Source organism: Mobula hypostoma, chromosome 20 (assembly GCF_963921235.1).
Source record: "Mobula hypostoma chromosome 20, sMobHyp1.1, whole genome shotgun sequence".
Lineage (NCBI taxonomy): Eukaryota > Metazoa > Chordata > Chondrichthyes > Myliobatiformes > Myliobatidae > Mobula > Mobula hypostoma.
The window spans coordinates 22,514,256-22,531,999 of NC_086116.1; the positions used below are offsets into that span (position 1 = coordinate 22,514,256).

The 17,744-nt window shown below is 39.4% G+C and overlaps 1 protein-coding gene across 14 annotated transcripts in view; it reads right to left on the bottom strand.

Moving 5' to 3' along the window:
- anks1b (ankyrin repeat and sterile alpha motif domain containing 1B) overlaps nt 1-17,744 on the bottom strand; it is an 870,400-nt gene that overhangs the window by 161,417 nt on the left and 691,239 nt on the right. For all 14 annotated transcript variants that reach the window (XM_063072533.1, XM_063072513.1, XM_063072522.1 and 11 more), the window contains one exon: nt 15,733-15,901. In XM_063072533.1, the coding sequence (XP_062928603.1) occupies nt 15,733-15,901 (169 nt within the window). The remainder of the gene's footprint in view (nt 1-15,732; nt 15,902-17,744) is intronic.

Consider the following 17,744-nt stretch of genomic DNA (forward strand, 5'->3'; position numbering starts at 1 on the left):
GGTGGGACTACAACCAGAGGTCATGGGTTATGGGTGAAAGGTGAAAAGTTTAAGGGGAACATGAGGGGAAATTTCTTCAGTCAGAGTGTTTTGAGAGCGTGGAATGAGCTGCCAGCACAAGTACTGCATGCGAGCTCGATTTCAAAGATTAAGCCAAGTTTGGATAGGTACATGGATAGCAGCGGTACAGAGAGCAATGCTTCCAGTGCAGGTTGGTGGGAATAGGCAGTTTAAATGGTTCAGCATTGACTAGATGGGCTGAAAGGCCCATTTCTGTGCTGTGCTTCTCTATGAGTCTATGTTCCCAGTAATTTCTTGCCTTGAAACTTGCAAAATTGTCAATTCACATACAATTGAAACACATACGTGAACACTGACAAGATTGGTTAGCAGTATTTTAGGGGTTCTAGATGTCAATTATTAACATTAACAGTTCTGATAATTATCACTTTTATCTCTAATAGCTTTCAAATGGGAATAGATTACAGGTGAAAGTGATAATGACATTTCACAGCTGCTGGAAGATTAAGACATAATTAATTTTGTGGACAATTTTCAGTTAATTCTGACATCACAACAGAGACTTTTCCTGTACATATTTTGTACATTATTACTCCTTCATTAGGTAATATTAAATGCTTATTAACTTACTTGCGCTATTAATTGTTCTTATTAAGTAATTAACGTGGCATATATTTAAATACTAAGATTTTTACATTGTTTTTCTGGGATGGGAGTTTGTGTGTGTATGTATGTGCGGGGAGGAGTGCATTGCAATAGAAGCTATGTAGCTTTACTGTTTAAAACATTTTAAAGTGCCATGTCATTGACACGTTGCATCACAGAATTACATAATATTATAAAAAGGAAGTAGGCCATTTGACCTGCTGTGTCCATATCAGCTCCACACAAGCAATCCAGCTAATCCCAGGGCTCTTTCTGATATTCTTCTAGCTCCTTTTCAAAGGCTTCACTTGCACTCCTATCACTGCCAGTGCAAATCAAAATCCCAATCACTTGGCGTACAAGTTTTTCCTCATGTCACATTTGGTTGTTCTCCAGTCACTCTTATTCCACGTCATCTGGTTCCTGACCCTATTTTCAAGGAAAGTAGTTCTTCTCTATCTTGTTTCCATCCTTTTCCTGGTGCCAACCATTTCAGCTTCACATAAAATGTGACATCCAAACACACCGTGACACTGTAATTGTGGCCATGTCAGTACTTAATAAAACTTCAATGTGACTTCTTTGCCATTGCGACCTGTGCCTCAATTTAGCCCCGGATGCTGCAAACTTTTTTTTTAAACCACTATCTTTAGCTACCCTGTGACTTTCAGCAACTGTGCACATATAGATTCAGATTTTCTCCCTCTTAGAATTATACTCCCTAGTTTTTATTGGGGCTTTTCACTTTTCCTACCAAAAAATTACACTGTGTATATCCCAGTATTAAGTGTCATCCACCCATTCTGCCTGATCTTAGTATTTCTTTGATGGCCATGACAATTCTTCTCTCAGATTACCAAAGCTTCATATTTAGTGTCAGTGGTGAGTTTGAAATTTGTGCCTTGTACATCACAACCCAAGTCATGAAGACATACTAAGGGAAGTAATAGAGCTCAGAAGCTCTATTTTATTCTCCCCTTCAGTCCAAAAAATAACTTTCACTATTACTCTCTGTTTTCTGTTACCTACCTGTTTTCCATCCATGCTGTTACAGTCCTTCTGATTCCCAGACCTCAAATCTAGATTCTAAGTCAGTAGTGGGGCATTTTTGTCTTTGGACTTCCATAACATCTACGTTTCCCTCATGGACACTCCTCCCCATTTTACCTTTTGTGTTTAAATCAATAGCACTAATGGGCAACAAGGTAGAAAATTAAATCCTGGTGTCTTTTCATCTGTTCTTCAAATTCTTTATTAATCCATGACAATACTTTGAAAGCTGTTCTCAGACATTTCTTTGAAATCCACAAGATACCTTCTCTGTTAATTAGCAAAAATATGATATTCACTAAACTGCCTTTTGAGCATTTTCTCAAATTCCCCTTTTCAAATACTCATATACATACAGTATGTTTTACTGTAAATAAAATCTATTGTGGACTGACCAAGTGTAATTTTATGATTTTTCTGACTTTTTACATTGTCTTGATAGAGCTGTAAATCATTAAAATGCAATGATAAAATGAATCTGCTGTATATACAGTCACATCAAAAAAGTTGTTTCCTAATCTCTGTTACATTTTAGATCACTAAGCATCAAAGGTACTGTAAAATTGCATTTATCGTTGTGTAGCAAATTATATCTCATCCTTAACAAACAAATAATTAGCTTCTCACATTAAAAATAGAACCTTTGTCAACAACTTAGTCAACAATGTCTAAGTCATAGCCCATCTTCATTACAACACACCAAGCTATAATCCTACACTGTCAGAAAGAGATTAAACCCAGTCAGCAATAAGCAGCACTGAATAATTACAACACCGGCTCTCCATTTTGCATAAGCCCATCCATTATGTATCCTCATAACATCAACCCCACCTAGCACTAGCAGGTTCTATTAACATAGACTCATTAATGCACCAGAGAAATTAAAGTATCTATTGGTTGTCACTATTCTCAGCCTCAACCACAAGAATGATGGTTAAACTTAGGTCTTAGTTAAGCAATGAGATCAGTTGAGGTGAAGTGTTAGGAAGTGAAGTGGAAGGTGGGAAGTAAATAAGTCTTGCATTTATTTACCATCTTTCATGATTACATGCTGCACCAAAACTCTATCTTGTAGAAAATGCTGCCAATTGGCATCTGTGAACTCACCCACAAATAGCAGTGAACTAAACGTCTTGATAAACTAAGAAAAGGTCATCAGTGATCTGAAATGTTAACTCTTGGTTTCTTTCCCTCTCCTGACCTCCTTTGCATTCTAGTGTTTTCAAATATTCAGCACCTGCTCCATCTGTGCTTGAGTCCATAATTTACATTAATGAAGTTGAAAGGAAGCTGAATGTTGATCAGGCAAAAGGGATATCTTCTTCATGGAGTGTCATGGAATCAGTTGCACCAAGCCAGGAGTGAGGAAACATTGTATTGACTCATGACTGGACCAAGCCAGGAGTGAGGAAACATTGTATTGACTCGTGACTGGACCAAGCCAGGAGTGAGGAAACATTGTATTGACTCGTGACTGGACCAAGCCAGGAGTGAGGAAACATTGTATTGACTCATGATTGGACCAAGCCAGGAGTGAGGAAACATTGTATTGACTCGTGACTGGACCAAGCCAGGAGTGAGGAAACATTGTATTGACTCGTGATTGGACAAAGCCAGGAGTGAGGAAACATTGTATTGTCTCGTGACTGGACCAAGCCAGGAGTGAGGAAACATTGTATTGACTCATTACTGGACCAAGCCAGGAGTGAGGAAACATTGTATTGACTCGTGACTGGACCAAGCCAGGAGTGAGGAAACATTGTATTGACTCGTGATTGGACAAAGCCAGGAGTGAGGAAACATTGTATTGACTCGTGACTGGACCAAGCCAGGAGTGAGGAAACATTGTATTGACTCATGATTGGACCAAGCCAGGAGTGAGGAAACATTGTATTGACTCGTGATTGGACCAAGCCAGGAGTGAGGAAACATTGTATTGACTCGTGATTGGTGGACCTCCTGAGCTTGCCAGCTGCCTACCCTCACAGCTTATTCTTATCTAGAACTGGGCCTCAGATTCGGTCCGCCCTGCTGATCTGGAGGACCCAGACCAACAGAGGGCCTGTCTGGTTGAAATATTCTCTCCCAGAATGACCCTGGAAACTGGAAAACATGTACTTCCACATTCACTGGCTGTCAAAACAGTAAAGGAGATTGAGTACATATGAATGCCTTTTACATTCATAAATATTCAAAATCACTTAAAAACAATTGACAATGAATATGCTTTAAATTCTTAAACCAATTTAAGATTAAATCCACTTCATAATGCTCAGAACATTACATATATTTAAATCAATTAATTCACTTGAAAAGAAAATGAGACTGTACTTAACTTCCTTTCCTCTTGATTTCCTCGAATAAAATCATTAGACCAACTGGACGTGTGCTAGAGCAGTGGGAGAGGTTCTGCAGACAGACTTCCCAATTTGAGGGCTGGGAAATCTATGGAATCGAATGGCAAGCCACAGCTGCACCATCTGTAGAAGTGCTGCCTTTTAATTGAAAGATCAAGGCTAAACGCTCATCTGAAAGATGGCCGTCCATAGGATATGAATATCAACTTTGAAGTTATGCTCAGATTTCTGGAGCAGTGTGTGATCACTTTCATGTCCTTAAACCATCAGTTTATTTATTTCATTACACTGTGTATGGGTTTGTTGGGTGCCAGCTGGTACCATAATTCCTGCACTACAGTTTACTGGCCCAGAGATAAAACATGTGCTATTGAACCAAGGTAGACACTTAAAAGTAATGTTCCAGAAGCTAAATATGATGGGTTATACAATTCTGGGTACTCAAAACTAAACTGAAAAAAATCACCTTGTGTATATTAATACTTTTGATTACATGAAATTTTGTTATGATACTGTCTAAGAAGCACCTTGCTATCAGACTTGTTGAATGTCAGAACTGCTGGCCCTAATTTTTAATGAGACACAAACCAATTCTTCTTGTGGGAACTAAACAATCTAAGAAAAGTGCTTTTGGACAACTGCATTCAGCAGCTTCCATTATTTTCCATAACATGTGACATTTGTTTAATACTCATATAAGCAGACGACACATGTTCCTAAAACCACATTACAGTAACAGGTGAATTAACTGTGGAGTAATGCTTGTGGTACCTTAAAAATGAGAATACTTCTGCACATATTGTTTGAAACCTCCTTTTCCACTTTTTTTTACAGAAAAATACAAAGTAATACGCACGTTGCTTGCACAGTGCCTGTTTCCTTGGAAACAGTACAGCTGGTGTCATAAAATTAATAACATAGAACACAAAAAATCCAATCCTGTGGAAAAAATTGAACTCTACTTTGTGCTCACTGCTGACAGATTGCCATTTTGGCACAGTCACTAAAGCATGCAACATCAGTGCATTAGCTTGTCCAAGCAGGATTTTAAAATAAACTAGCAGCTGAAGTGGGTCTGGTACTCTTAGTAATCAGTGCTCTCTATGAAAAGTAAGCCCCTTCAGGTATGGTAGTGCCAGGCTCTCTCCAGAGCTGCAAAACATCTCCCAAGTGCGTCAGCTGCAGAAGCAATCTGACTCACACTGTCATATTATTCCTGCAGCTTCACTGTAACAGCAGAGAGCTCATAATGGAACTGTTCCAGCACCATTCAACGCCTACTAACATCATACTGAGCATTTCAATGGAACAAGATAGGCTACAATGGCAGGAATAAACGCTGCTTTCGGTGCTTACTTCAAATATAAATGGCAATTGGGCTCTCACTATTTCTATGTCTAGGATCGTCCAAATAACAAGAATTATTAAAATTAGTTTATTTGATCTCACTAAATTAAGCAGCTCCAGATATGTTTTGCTTCTCTAGTTTCATAAGTTATTTCTTCTAGTTTCATTAAACTTATTTATCATTTGCATTATTACCATATTAGCAAAATAACTTCCTGCCAAGATGGAAAGGCTAATGTTATTAGTAATGCAGATTCTATTGAGCAATACTGCCAGACTGACAGATCCCTCAATTGGAATCTGATGATTTCTAAACTGTTCATCGGTTTTAAAAAATAGATCTATCAAAAACAATTGCTTTTCAAACTTGTTTTAATATTTTTACCTTGAAACAATTCCAATGTAATTTCTGATGATCACAGAAATAAGCCACTAATGCAAATCTAGTTTACCTTATCTGATTTACTGACATTAGAAAATGGCACCTTGATTTGAGTGTGTTGATTTAACAATCTACTGTGATTTTAACATCAGGGTAAAATGTTTGCCATTACAAGATTAAAAGTACCAAGTTATCAAATTATTGGACAGGGGAAAACAATTAATTTACAGAAGTCAGCATATTTTTAAATATAAAGCATTGTAACTTTTAATTACTGGTAATAAGGGGTTTGAAGAATTATTCAGTTCTTTTCTATAGTGAACATTGAGCTACAAAACCACCTTTACACCACTTACTATCTTATCCAGTGAGTAGGATATGTTCCCAGGATAGAGGGAACACAAAAAGAATCAGCACTGAAGAGGTCATTGCAGCATTGTATGCAGAGGAATACATTAATGAAGGTGCTGCTGCTCAGGGAACCTTGTGGGAGCTCCTGTCCTCCCCATTGTTACACTTGTGGGAGCTTCTGTCCTCCCCATCATTACACTTGTGGGAATTCCTGTCCTCCCCATCGTTACACTTGTGGGAACTTTTGTCCTCCCCATCATTACACTTGTGGGAACTCCTGTCCTCCCCATCGTTACAGTTGTGGGAACTCCTGTCCTCCCCATCGTTACACCTGTGGGAACTCCTGTCCTCCCCATCGTTACAGTTGTGGGAACTCCTGTCCTCCCCATCATTACACTTGTGGGAACTCTTGTCCTCCCCATCGTTACACTTGTGGGAACTCCTGTCCTCCCCATCGTTACACTTGTGGGAACTCCTGTCCTCCCCATCGTTACACCTGTGGGAACTCCTGTCCTCCGCATTATTACACTTGTGGGAACACCTATCCTCCGCATCGTTACACTTGTGGGAACTCCTGTCCTCCCCATCATTACACCTGTGGGAACGCCTGTCCTCCGCATTGTTACACTTGTGGGAACTCCTGTCCTCCCCATCGTTACACCTGTGGGAACTCCTGTCCTCCGCATCGTTACACTTGTGGGAACTCCTGTCCTCCGCATCGTTACACTTGTGGGAACTCCTGTCCTCTGCATCGTTACACCTGTGGCAACTCCTGTCCTTCCCATCGTTACACTTGTAGGAGCTCCTGTCCTCCCCATCGTTACACCTGTGGGAACTCCTGTCCTTCCCATCGTTACACTTGTGGGAACTCCTGTCCTCCCCATCATTACACTTGTGGGAACTCCTGTCCTCCCCATCGTTACACTTGTGGGAACTCCTGTCCTCCCCATCGTTACACTTGTGGGAACTCCTGTCCTCCCCATCATTACACCTGTGGGAACTCCTGTCCTCCGCATTATTACACCTGTGGGAACTCCTGTCCTCCGCATCGTTACACTTGTGGGAACTCCTGTCCTCCGCATCGTTACACTTGTGGGAACTCCTGTCCTCTGCATCGTTACACCTGTGGCAACTCCTGTCCTTCCCATCGTTACACTTGTAGGAGCTCCTGTCCTCCCCATCGTTACACCTGTGGGAACTCCTGTCCTTCCCATCGTTACACTTGTGGGAACTCCTGTCCTCCTCATTGTTACACCTGTGGGAACTCCTGTCCTCCTCATTGCTGTATTTTCAGGAACACCTATCCTCTCCATTGTTTCACTTGCAGGAATTCCTGTCCTCTCCATTGTTACACTTGTGGGAACTCCTTCCCTCCCCATCATTACAATAGGAATCCGGATAGCAAGGAACCGGCACAAATCCAGCAAGGAATCTGATCTGTAAGGGCTGGCTTGGCACATGCCAGGGCAGGCAGTATGCTCCACGAGTACCAGCATGCGGACTTAGGGCAGCTCTCTGTCTGGCATAGTGTAGTTCTCTCTGCACTGTTTTATCCTTCATGGTCTCAATTTACAGTGTAAACTTTCCACCTTCTCCATTCTCCAGTTACATACTTGTTGTGTATTTAATATTTCAAAAATATTTGAATAATTTTGTATATATGTTGATAATTAAGCATTCTTGTTAATTTAAATAATTCATTACGGATTATATATATAAATATGTGAATTGCACATGTCATCATGCTACCACACGATACTTACATGCCTCACTTAAAGTAAACTGGAAGTTAGACCCATGTTCCCGGACTCCCATGCCTTCCTTTGAATTATTTTAATATTTTGAAATCACAAAATGTAACAATACTTCCGGAATTCCAATGGCTATATTTATTCCATCAGGTACTCCTCAATCGAATCTCATATTTTGCATTTTCTTAGCGCACATCCATACTAAACCAAATCATAGGGGATAATATGTGGTATTCCAATCAAAGCACAGCATTTAAAACATAATTTCATGGATTGGTACTCTCGACTCCATGCTTTGGTATCTTCCTTCTTCACTCTCTAAGACACTGTAATTAGCAATTTAAACTATCTACAAAGGTGCATTATTTATGAAATTTCTAACAGGGTCAACTTGTATTATTGTAGGTGTTTTGTTTTCAAATAGCCTTCTGCCAGAGTTCTCTGTAGAAAACCCAATGGCAACTCTAGCCAGCAGCTAGTCACGTGAAACTATCCTTAAAGGACAGAGAGCACAAAAGGATAATTATTGCCCATATGCCAACATGACATGCCCTTCAACACCCAAACCCAAATACATCACTTAGTAATGTCTACCTTGGTGTAGCTTTCAGGAATCATAGGATACGGATCTGATGCAGAAACCCAGGCTAATATTTTACCCTGATCTGCAGGGTGATGAGAATAAAGTATCTCCCGAAGGTAAAGAAGTTTGTGAGGTAGTACTGAAGAAGCCTTGTCAACTTGCTGCAGAGTATCATGTAGAAAGTCAAAGAAAGGTATGACCGAAAGTTTATGAATGGCACACCTTTTCACCTAAGTGCTCTACCAGGTGATGAAGTTGGGCTTCTTGTGTTGCAAACTGCACTTATCCAGAGGGTGGCATTCCCTCATGCTCCCAGTAAAGAACTGGAGGTATCAGCAATGAAGGCCTCTGACATTTATGTGGTGTTCCTGTGGCTGATGCTATGATGGAAATTTGCCAATGATCATGCTACTGAATATAAAGGGGAGGTGAGAGGTTGGGGTCTCTTTCTAGAAATAGTCATCATCTTGAACTTATGTAGAATCAGCTGAGAATCATATTTTTGAACTAAAAGCATAGTGCTGCCAGAAACAATATTGACTGATTCTGAAAGTACCACTTCTGCATTTACGCCAGATAGAACAGTTGGGAAGCCTGACTCCTGGGAAAGGATATGCAGCCACAGATCGATTTCGAGTTAGATAAAAAAAAAAAGCAGGTTTTGTAGATTTAGACTCTGGCTCATTTGGAAAGTTTTTCCAAATGTTATTGTTGACTCCTCAATAATTCCAGCTGCTCTGCCTATGGCTTAAATACCTCAGCTGTCTCACATTGTTCTGTGGCCACAGGCTTATTGCAAGTAAATCGAAGTGATTGTCAAGGTATTAGTCAAGGTTCCATGATCAACTCTTTTCAGGGCCTGATGAGCAGACTGATCTCAAGTGCTAATTAATTAATTAATTCATTCTTCTTATAGAACACAACGATCAGTTTATCATTTAATAGAATTTACCTTTCATTTTGCCAGGCTAGTAAAGCCATATGGAGACTTGGTTGTGACCAATCAACATAAAGACATATGTCAGCCATAAGGATTTCCACTCTCTCCATAAACCTGTCATGCATTAATGCTTAACAATAATCCAGAAGCCTGCTAAACAATTGTTGCTGGTTTATTTTATTAGTTGGAGAGCCAAATTAAGTGCTGGGTTTCAAGTTATGCCTGTGACCTTTCTGAAGCACTCCTTAGATGGCCACTTGAATATATAAATAATCAACTACTTAAGTCCAATCAGTCTTAAAGTTTTCCTCAACCAAGACAGAAATTTTGAATATATTATTATTTTTTGTGCTGTGTTGTGTTTTCTTGCATTTGGCAAGAAAATTCCTGTTATTGGGGAAGTACGCTGAGAAATCTCTTCATACACCTTAGACAAAGACATTTGGAGAAAGAAAACTAACATTAAGGTAACACACACAATTGAGGTAGACTAGGTTTTATTAAATTATTTGTGCTTGTAATACATTTTAAGTACTTATAACTGTCTTTGATTTTTTTAAGATGGGATATTTTAATTTTTTATTTTAATATTTGACACATGACCTAATTCTGCCTCACAATCCAATTAAGCAAGGTCTTGATGATTGGGTCAGAATGCTCTCATGCAGCAGGTTTGGCTTCACAGATCCAAAAGTGAGGGTGTGGGACAACAGGGTATCCAGGTGGTAATCTATGCCAGACTTTTGGCAGCAATTTCTATTTATATTTCATTAAAACTAACATGCTTATAGTGATAATGTGTATGATCATATTACCATAGAATCTAGCCCAATGAGAGAGAAACAAAATCCTGTTTGAATTCTATGTATTATGAGTCACAACTTATTTTCATATTAAGAGACATCTCAAAAGGACACAAATTGCAATATTTATTGCACTTTCCTTATATTTTCTTCCCTTAAAACTCTAACATGTTGCTTATATAATACAACAAGAGGAAAGCCAAATACAAAAGACAGCAAGAAGACAAAATTCTAAAAGAACAATAAGTGTAAGTGCACTTTATTGGCATGCCCACAGTATTCAAAACAGGAAGGGACAATAGTTCAATCTCAAAACTAAACAAGCGAGACTACAATGGGATGAGGGAGTTGTTGACTCGCATAGACTGCGACACAGGGTATATGGTGGGACAATTGAGGAGCAGTGGAAAACTTTCAAAACGTTTTTCATAGTCCTCAAAAAAGTATATTCCAGTTAAATGCAACTACAGTAAGGGTAGGGCAAGCTAGCCTTAAGTAAGTTAGGCATCGAACTACATACAAAGTTGCCCAGAGTAGTGGGAAACAGGAAGATTGGGAAAGATTAAAAAAGTAACAAGAGCCATAAAGCAAGCAATAAAGAAAGGTAAGATAGATTATGAAGGTGTACTAGAACAAAATATAAAAACAGATAGTAAAAGTTTCAATAATTATATAAAGCAGAAAAGAATGGCTAAAGCGAACGTAGGAACCTTGAAGAGGAAAAGGGGTAGTAAATAGTGGGTCAAGCAGAAATGGCTGAGGCTTTGTACAACAACTATGTGCTGGTCTTCACAGTGGATGGCGTGTTTAATATGCCAAGGAGAGATGTTATAGATGCAATGGGAAGTAAGGACCTCGATACAAATGTTATCACTGAAGAGCAAACTCAAAGTACATACGTCCTTTGGTCCTGATGCAATGCATCCCAGGATACTGAAAAGAATGGTGGAAGTTATATAAGTATTTGTGATAATTTACCAAATTTTTCTGAATTCTGGGCCAATCCCAGCAAATCGAAAGACACTGAATGTCAGACCACTGTTTACAAAGGAATGTGGGGAAAAGCAGGAAATTATAAGCCAGTTAGCTTGATGCCTGTCATTAGGAAAATTCTTAAGGGCTATTGCGTGATGAGAGGCCAAGGTGAGGATGGTAAGGGCCCAAGTGCTAGAGTGCCTGAGTCTAGAATCATAGTAGGGATATGGAGGGCTGCAGGTCAATGGGAGTGGACAGCTTAAGTAATTTTGGTATGGACTAGATGCGCCAAAGGAACTGTTTCTATGCTGTACTTCTCTAAGACATGATTTTGAGACTGAGATAGGAACAGGGTTCTTGATTAGAAGCTAGATGAGAACCTGAGGAGACTAGATGAGAATCCAAATGAGACAGAAATCCTAAACGCAATCACAGACTGAACCAAAGTTCAGCTGACAATTGAGCACTAAACTGGAGTTCAGATGCTCTTTACATATTCAGATCTTGGTGCCAAAACATGGCCGCTAATTAGTAGAATGGGTCAGAATCTTTAAAGGGATTGCAACAGCTATCGATACTCTGGAGACTCCAAGCATCTAAACCCCGGAGGCTGGGACAGTCAGGTGCATACTGTAACAGTCACTAAGTAAGAAACAATGAGACATCTGGACAGAAGGGCAGATCCTGTTCGACAAACTTATTGGAATTTTTTGAGGAGAACAGGTGGATGTTTTATACTTGCATTTCCAGAAGATGTTTGATAAGGTGCTGTATAAATGACCTATTCATAAGATAAGGATGCTTTGTGTTGGGAGCAATGTATCAGCATGGATGGAGGACTGGTTAACTAATTGAAGGTAGAAAGTTGTGTTGAATGGGTGCTTCTCCAGTTGGTGAGTGGGGTGTCAAAGGGGTCAGCACTGGGCCCACAAACGTTCACAATATACATGAATAATTTGGATAAAAGGACCTAATATAGCACATCTAAGATTGCTGATGACATTAAATTGAGTGGGAAAGCAAATTGTGCAGAGGATGCAGAGAGATATAGATAGATTTATTGAGAGGGCAGGGTCTGTCGGATGGAGTACAATGTCGAGAAATGCAAGATCATCAACTTTAGAAAAAGAAATAGAAGATCAGGTGATCTGACAGGAATGGAGTAAAACCATACTCCACGTACGTAACATTGTATTGATGCACTTTCTGTTGTTTCTTGGCAGGATTAGAATTCAAGGCTTCACCACCTTCAGACTTATAGAGATTGTGCTGTAGGTATTTACTCATCATTAACGGGGCTAAATTAAAATTAAAAACTAACTCTAACTGGGAATGCCTATCAGATGTCAATGACTGCAGTGAGTTGACAGAGTCGGTCTGGTTTCGTGTCTCAAGTTAGGGTGCCACTTATCACCCCCCGACAAGAATCTTGAACGCCACCCGACGATTTCTATTTCCCCTTACTCCTCCTTAGGACATGTAACTGCCCCCATAGGGAATTACTGATTTAAATGGTGAAGGATGTTGTGCAGAGGGACTTGAAAGTGCTGGTGCATCGATCACAAAACGTTGCTGTATAGGTGCAACGGCTTATCGGGAACAGAAAAGGAATTTTGCCCTTCATTACTTAAGGGGTTGAATTTAAGAGCAAGGAGATACAGGGCACTATTGAGGCCACACGGAGTACTGCATGCAATTCTGGTCTCCTTACTTGAGAAAAGATAAACTGGCTTTGGTGGCAGTACAAAGGAGGTTCGCAGGTTCGATTCTGGATATGAAGGGGAGCCAAATCAGGGAGACTGTTTCACCTGTGACTATAAATACTGGAATTCAGAAGAATGAGAGGGGATCTTCTAGAAAAATATAAAATTATAAAATAGATAGACAAGATAGAAGCAGGAAAGTTATTTCCACTAGTAGTGAGAATAGCACTAGGGGACATGGACTGAAGATTTGGGAGAATAGATTTAGGATGGAGATGAGGATTAACTGTTTTTCTCAGAGGACAGTGAACCTGTGGAATTCTCTGCCCAAGGACACTGAAGAGGCTACTAATTAAGCATGTTTAAAACAAGTTAGATTGATTTTTGCACAGTAGGAGAATTAAGGATTATGGAGAAAAGGTAAAGAGATGGAACTGAGTACGGCCATGTCAGCCATGATCTTATTGAATGGCTACTCCTGCTTTATTCGTTATGTTCCTTAAAGTGCTTCACTCTCAATACAGCACTTTATAAAGTGTGGTTACTATTACAGTGTTGAAACATGGCAATCAATTTAAATAAAGCAAGGTCCACTAACAAAAGAGAGATATATTATCAGGTAATCATTTTAATGATCTCTGTTTGGAGAGGAACATAGAGTTATAGACTGCTACAGCACAGAAACAGGCTCTACAGCCCATCTAGTTGGCATCGAACTATTAATCTGCCTAGTCCCATTGACCTGGTCCATGTTTTGTAAGTTCAAAACATTAAACTAATTCAAAGAAAGATTCGGGAGTCTGGGAATGCAGGTGTAGTTCAAGTTTACTTTAGTCGTATCACATGGCAGCCTGATGACATACACGATTAACGTATTTTTACAGATAATCCATAGACCATAGCCCTCTATACCCCTCCTATCCATGTACCTGTCCGAAGTTCTCCTAAAAGCTGAGATTGAATGTGGATCGGGTGCCATGGTAGCGTAGCAGTTAGCCCGGCACTATTACAGCTCAGGGCATCAGAGTTTGGAGCTCAATTCTGGTGTCCTTTGTAAGAAAGTTTGTACGTTCTTCCCATGACACTTGGATTTCCTCCAGGTGTTCCGTTTCCTCCCACAGTTCAAAGACGTAACAGTTAGTTGGTTAATTGGGCATTGCAAATTGTGCTGTGATTAGACTAGGATTAAATTGGTGGGCTGCTGGGCAGCGTCTGTTCCACAATGTATCTCCTGATAAATAAATCCACCACTTGTGCTGGCAGCTCTTTCCACCCTCTGAGTGAATAAGTTCCCCCTCATGTTCCACTTAATCAACCCATGACCTCTAGTTGTAGTATCACCAAACCTTGATGGGAAAAGCCTGCTTGCATTTACCCATCTATACCTCTCATCATTTGTTTTAGACCTCAATACAGCACTTTAATACAGCACTTTGTGTGTGTTGCTTAGATCTCTCTTCATTATCCTACACTCTAGAGAATAAAGTCCTAACCTGTTCAACTTTTCCCTGTAACTCTGGTCCTCAAGTCCTGGCAACATCCTTGTAGATATTCGCTGCATTCTTTCAATTTTATTGATACTGCTCCTGTAGATATGTGACCAAATCTGTACACAATACTCCAAATTTGGCATCACCAAATTCTTATACAACTCAGTATAGCATCTCAACTCCAATACTCAGTACTTTGATTTATGAATGCCAATATTCCAGAAGCTCTCTTTATGACCAATCTACTTGTGACACCACTGTCAAGGAACTATGGACATTCTATTCTGCTGCACCCCTCAGTGCCCTTCTGCTCGCCATGCAAGACCTACCCTGGCTTTTCCTCCTAAAATGGAACACCTCAAGGGTCTTGGCCAGAAACGTCGACTGTTTACTCTTTTCCATAGGTGCTGCTTGGCCTTTTGAGTTCCTCCAGCATTTTGTGTGTGTTGCTTAGATTTCCTGCATCTGCAGATTTCCTCTTGTTTGTACACCTCATGCTTGACTGCATTAAATTCCAGGGTGTCACCAAAATACTACATGAATTGCCATGAACTTGTTCTGTCATGGTCCTTTCTAAATATTGACCAGAGTGTCACCTCGGTTTACATATTCATATCCTTAGACCAACTTGAACTGAAAATTTAAGTTACTGTGTGATGAATGAAGAAAAAGCCTACATGCGACAGATCAGAGGAACCTCTGATGGGAGAATCCATAGCAAGTGAACTACTTAAATCTTAAAGGTTGTTCACTTTACAGGGGAGCTTCTCCTCCTGTCAGAGCTTTGCCAATCTTTGGGACTCTCTTCCTCAAAGATGGCAAAGGCAGAGTGTTTGAATATTTTGTGAGGCCAAGATAGATAGATTCTTTATAATGGGTGAAAGGTTATTACAGGCAGATAGGAAATGGTGAATAGACATTACAATCAAATTAGCCTGTTATCTTACTCAGTGGAGCAAATTCAGAGGGTATCTAATACTGATTCCTGCCCCTAATTTGCATTTTTGGTTTATACATATAAATCAACGCTCTAAAGAAGGTTCTATTAAGAATTCATTTTTGAAGAAATTGCTGGATTCTGAAAAGCACTAAGTTATCCATTTCAGATCTCTTAGTGCACTTCAGACTGGGTGTTCCTTCAGAATCACTCTCTTGAAATTATGATTTGTCAACTACATTAACATGTTTAAAAATACACCATATATTTTTCAATATGTTGCAACCATTTAACTACATTGGGCTATACACTAGGTTGGAGAAGGAAATATATAATCAATATTTGTTAAAACAGAAAAACATAAAATGCTTTTCATATTCACAATTTGATATCTTACCTGTTAGATCACTGCCCTCCATCGATCCAATGGAATAGTTAGCAGGGCTAATAGGAGGTGTGGTATTAACACTGGCATAGCCTGCAGATGAACTGACCTCCGACTGATCATACACGTGACTTGGCCTGTATACCTCTTGTGAGGAAATTAGTGAAGTTCTCTGCTTGGGCTGAAATATATAAAAAATAAAATTGTCAACATAAAGCCTTCCAGATTTTTTTTACTGCACTCTCTCCTTTTTTAAATTATTTGGTAAGAAATGCAAGCTGCACAAGAGAGACTCCTAATAATGCAGCATAGAATTACTAGTTGTGCAATTTTGAGGGCCTTTGTTATTCATCACAGATCTCCAAGCTTGACATGGAGAAGTAGCTGAATGCAATCTTTTGTTGTCTTCCCGGAAGCACAGAGTTGCTCATTTAATCCCATTTTTTGCTCCCTTGGAGAGATGCCTAGCCTTAGTCCTTGCCAACATTAATGTACTTTCTATGGTACCCTTAATATTCCAGACCATGAGCAACTAAGTGAGCTTCCGCTTAACCTAATTCAGATACATGTAATAATTATAAATTACATTGTAATACTTCAATTATTTTTTCTTATTTTTAATCAAACTGTTGTGGACATGATTCTTTATTGGCAAAACAGCTACGGGGACTTTGTAAATGAAGCACCTAGATCACTCCATGAAAATCGAAAGTCAGATTATAAACCAGACTATTCTCCACCAACTTTCTAAATTAAGAAAAATCTAATCCTCGCAAGTCTGTAAATTTTCTCCAATACCAAAATGTAGAGGTAGGAAGCAGCACAAATTCAACAGCACCATGTGAATCGTACCACACGTGGTTAATCACCAAAATAAGCAATAAGAAATAAATCTGAGGGGGAACTTAAAGGAATCTAGTTCTGGCAGTGCTGATGCATGGTTTCTTTTGCTTGGTTATTATTTAACATGAAACAACTCACAAAATATTTGAAGCCTCGGAAAAATGGTTACAAAGTCAGTTTATTCAAAAAGTAATAATGGAAGAAAATACATTTCATACATTTTCTATACAAATTTTTCTCAATTTACCTTCTAGTTGAAGGGAATATTTAAGTGACATGGTAATTATAGATTTGGCTACCTATAGTCTGTAATTTACAACTGGGATTATTAAATAGTACCTACTGTTTATGGAGCAATCATTAAATGATACCAACTGATTACTGCTAGATCACAATGAGCAAGATTTATGATAGTTCCCCAAATGGGCATTACCCATTGCTAAGAACACAATGCCTTTAACGACACTTCATTAAATGGTCTGTTGATACTGTATCTGTGATGAACAAGTGGAAGAGTACGGCAAGCAGAAAAGATGTGGAGAGGTACAGAATATTGCATCAAGCAAGCCACAGTCAGGTCGGTGAATTATGGCATCAACATTGTAAATGGATGATTTAAGCATCAGTTCTTACATAGATCTTCTGGAAAATCAAATATATGTTGGCCTTTATTTCAGTTAAAGTAGATTAACTTTCCCAGCATTTGCAATGAATGGTGCTAGAATGTGAATGGTCTTAAAATGCGCACGGCACAGTTTAGATGTCATACATTATACTATCAGTTTGAATCCAGTGTGCATGAGGAAATTTTATTTTTAACTCTTAACAGGTTGTTGGCAATAATGCAGGAGATTGTAAGTTATATATACAGTGGGTTAATACACATGTTATTATATGAGTTATTGTAGCCAACTCTCCTGCCAATCAACACATTTGGCACGACAGAAAAAAAACGGAGCACCCGTGGATCAAGTAACGCTGTCACAGGGAGAACGTGCAACTCCACAAGGTGACAACTGAGGGAAAAAACTAACCCAGGTCTCTGAGGCTGTGAGGCAGAAGCAGCAGCCACTGCACCACTCCACTGCCACGCCCGTCATCGAAGCCCCCACTGCCAACATCTTGGAGATCATCAGTGACTAAAAATTTCTGTGAGCCAGCTAAGTACATATTGCAGCCAC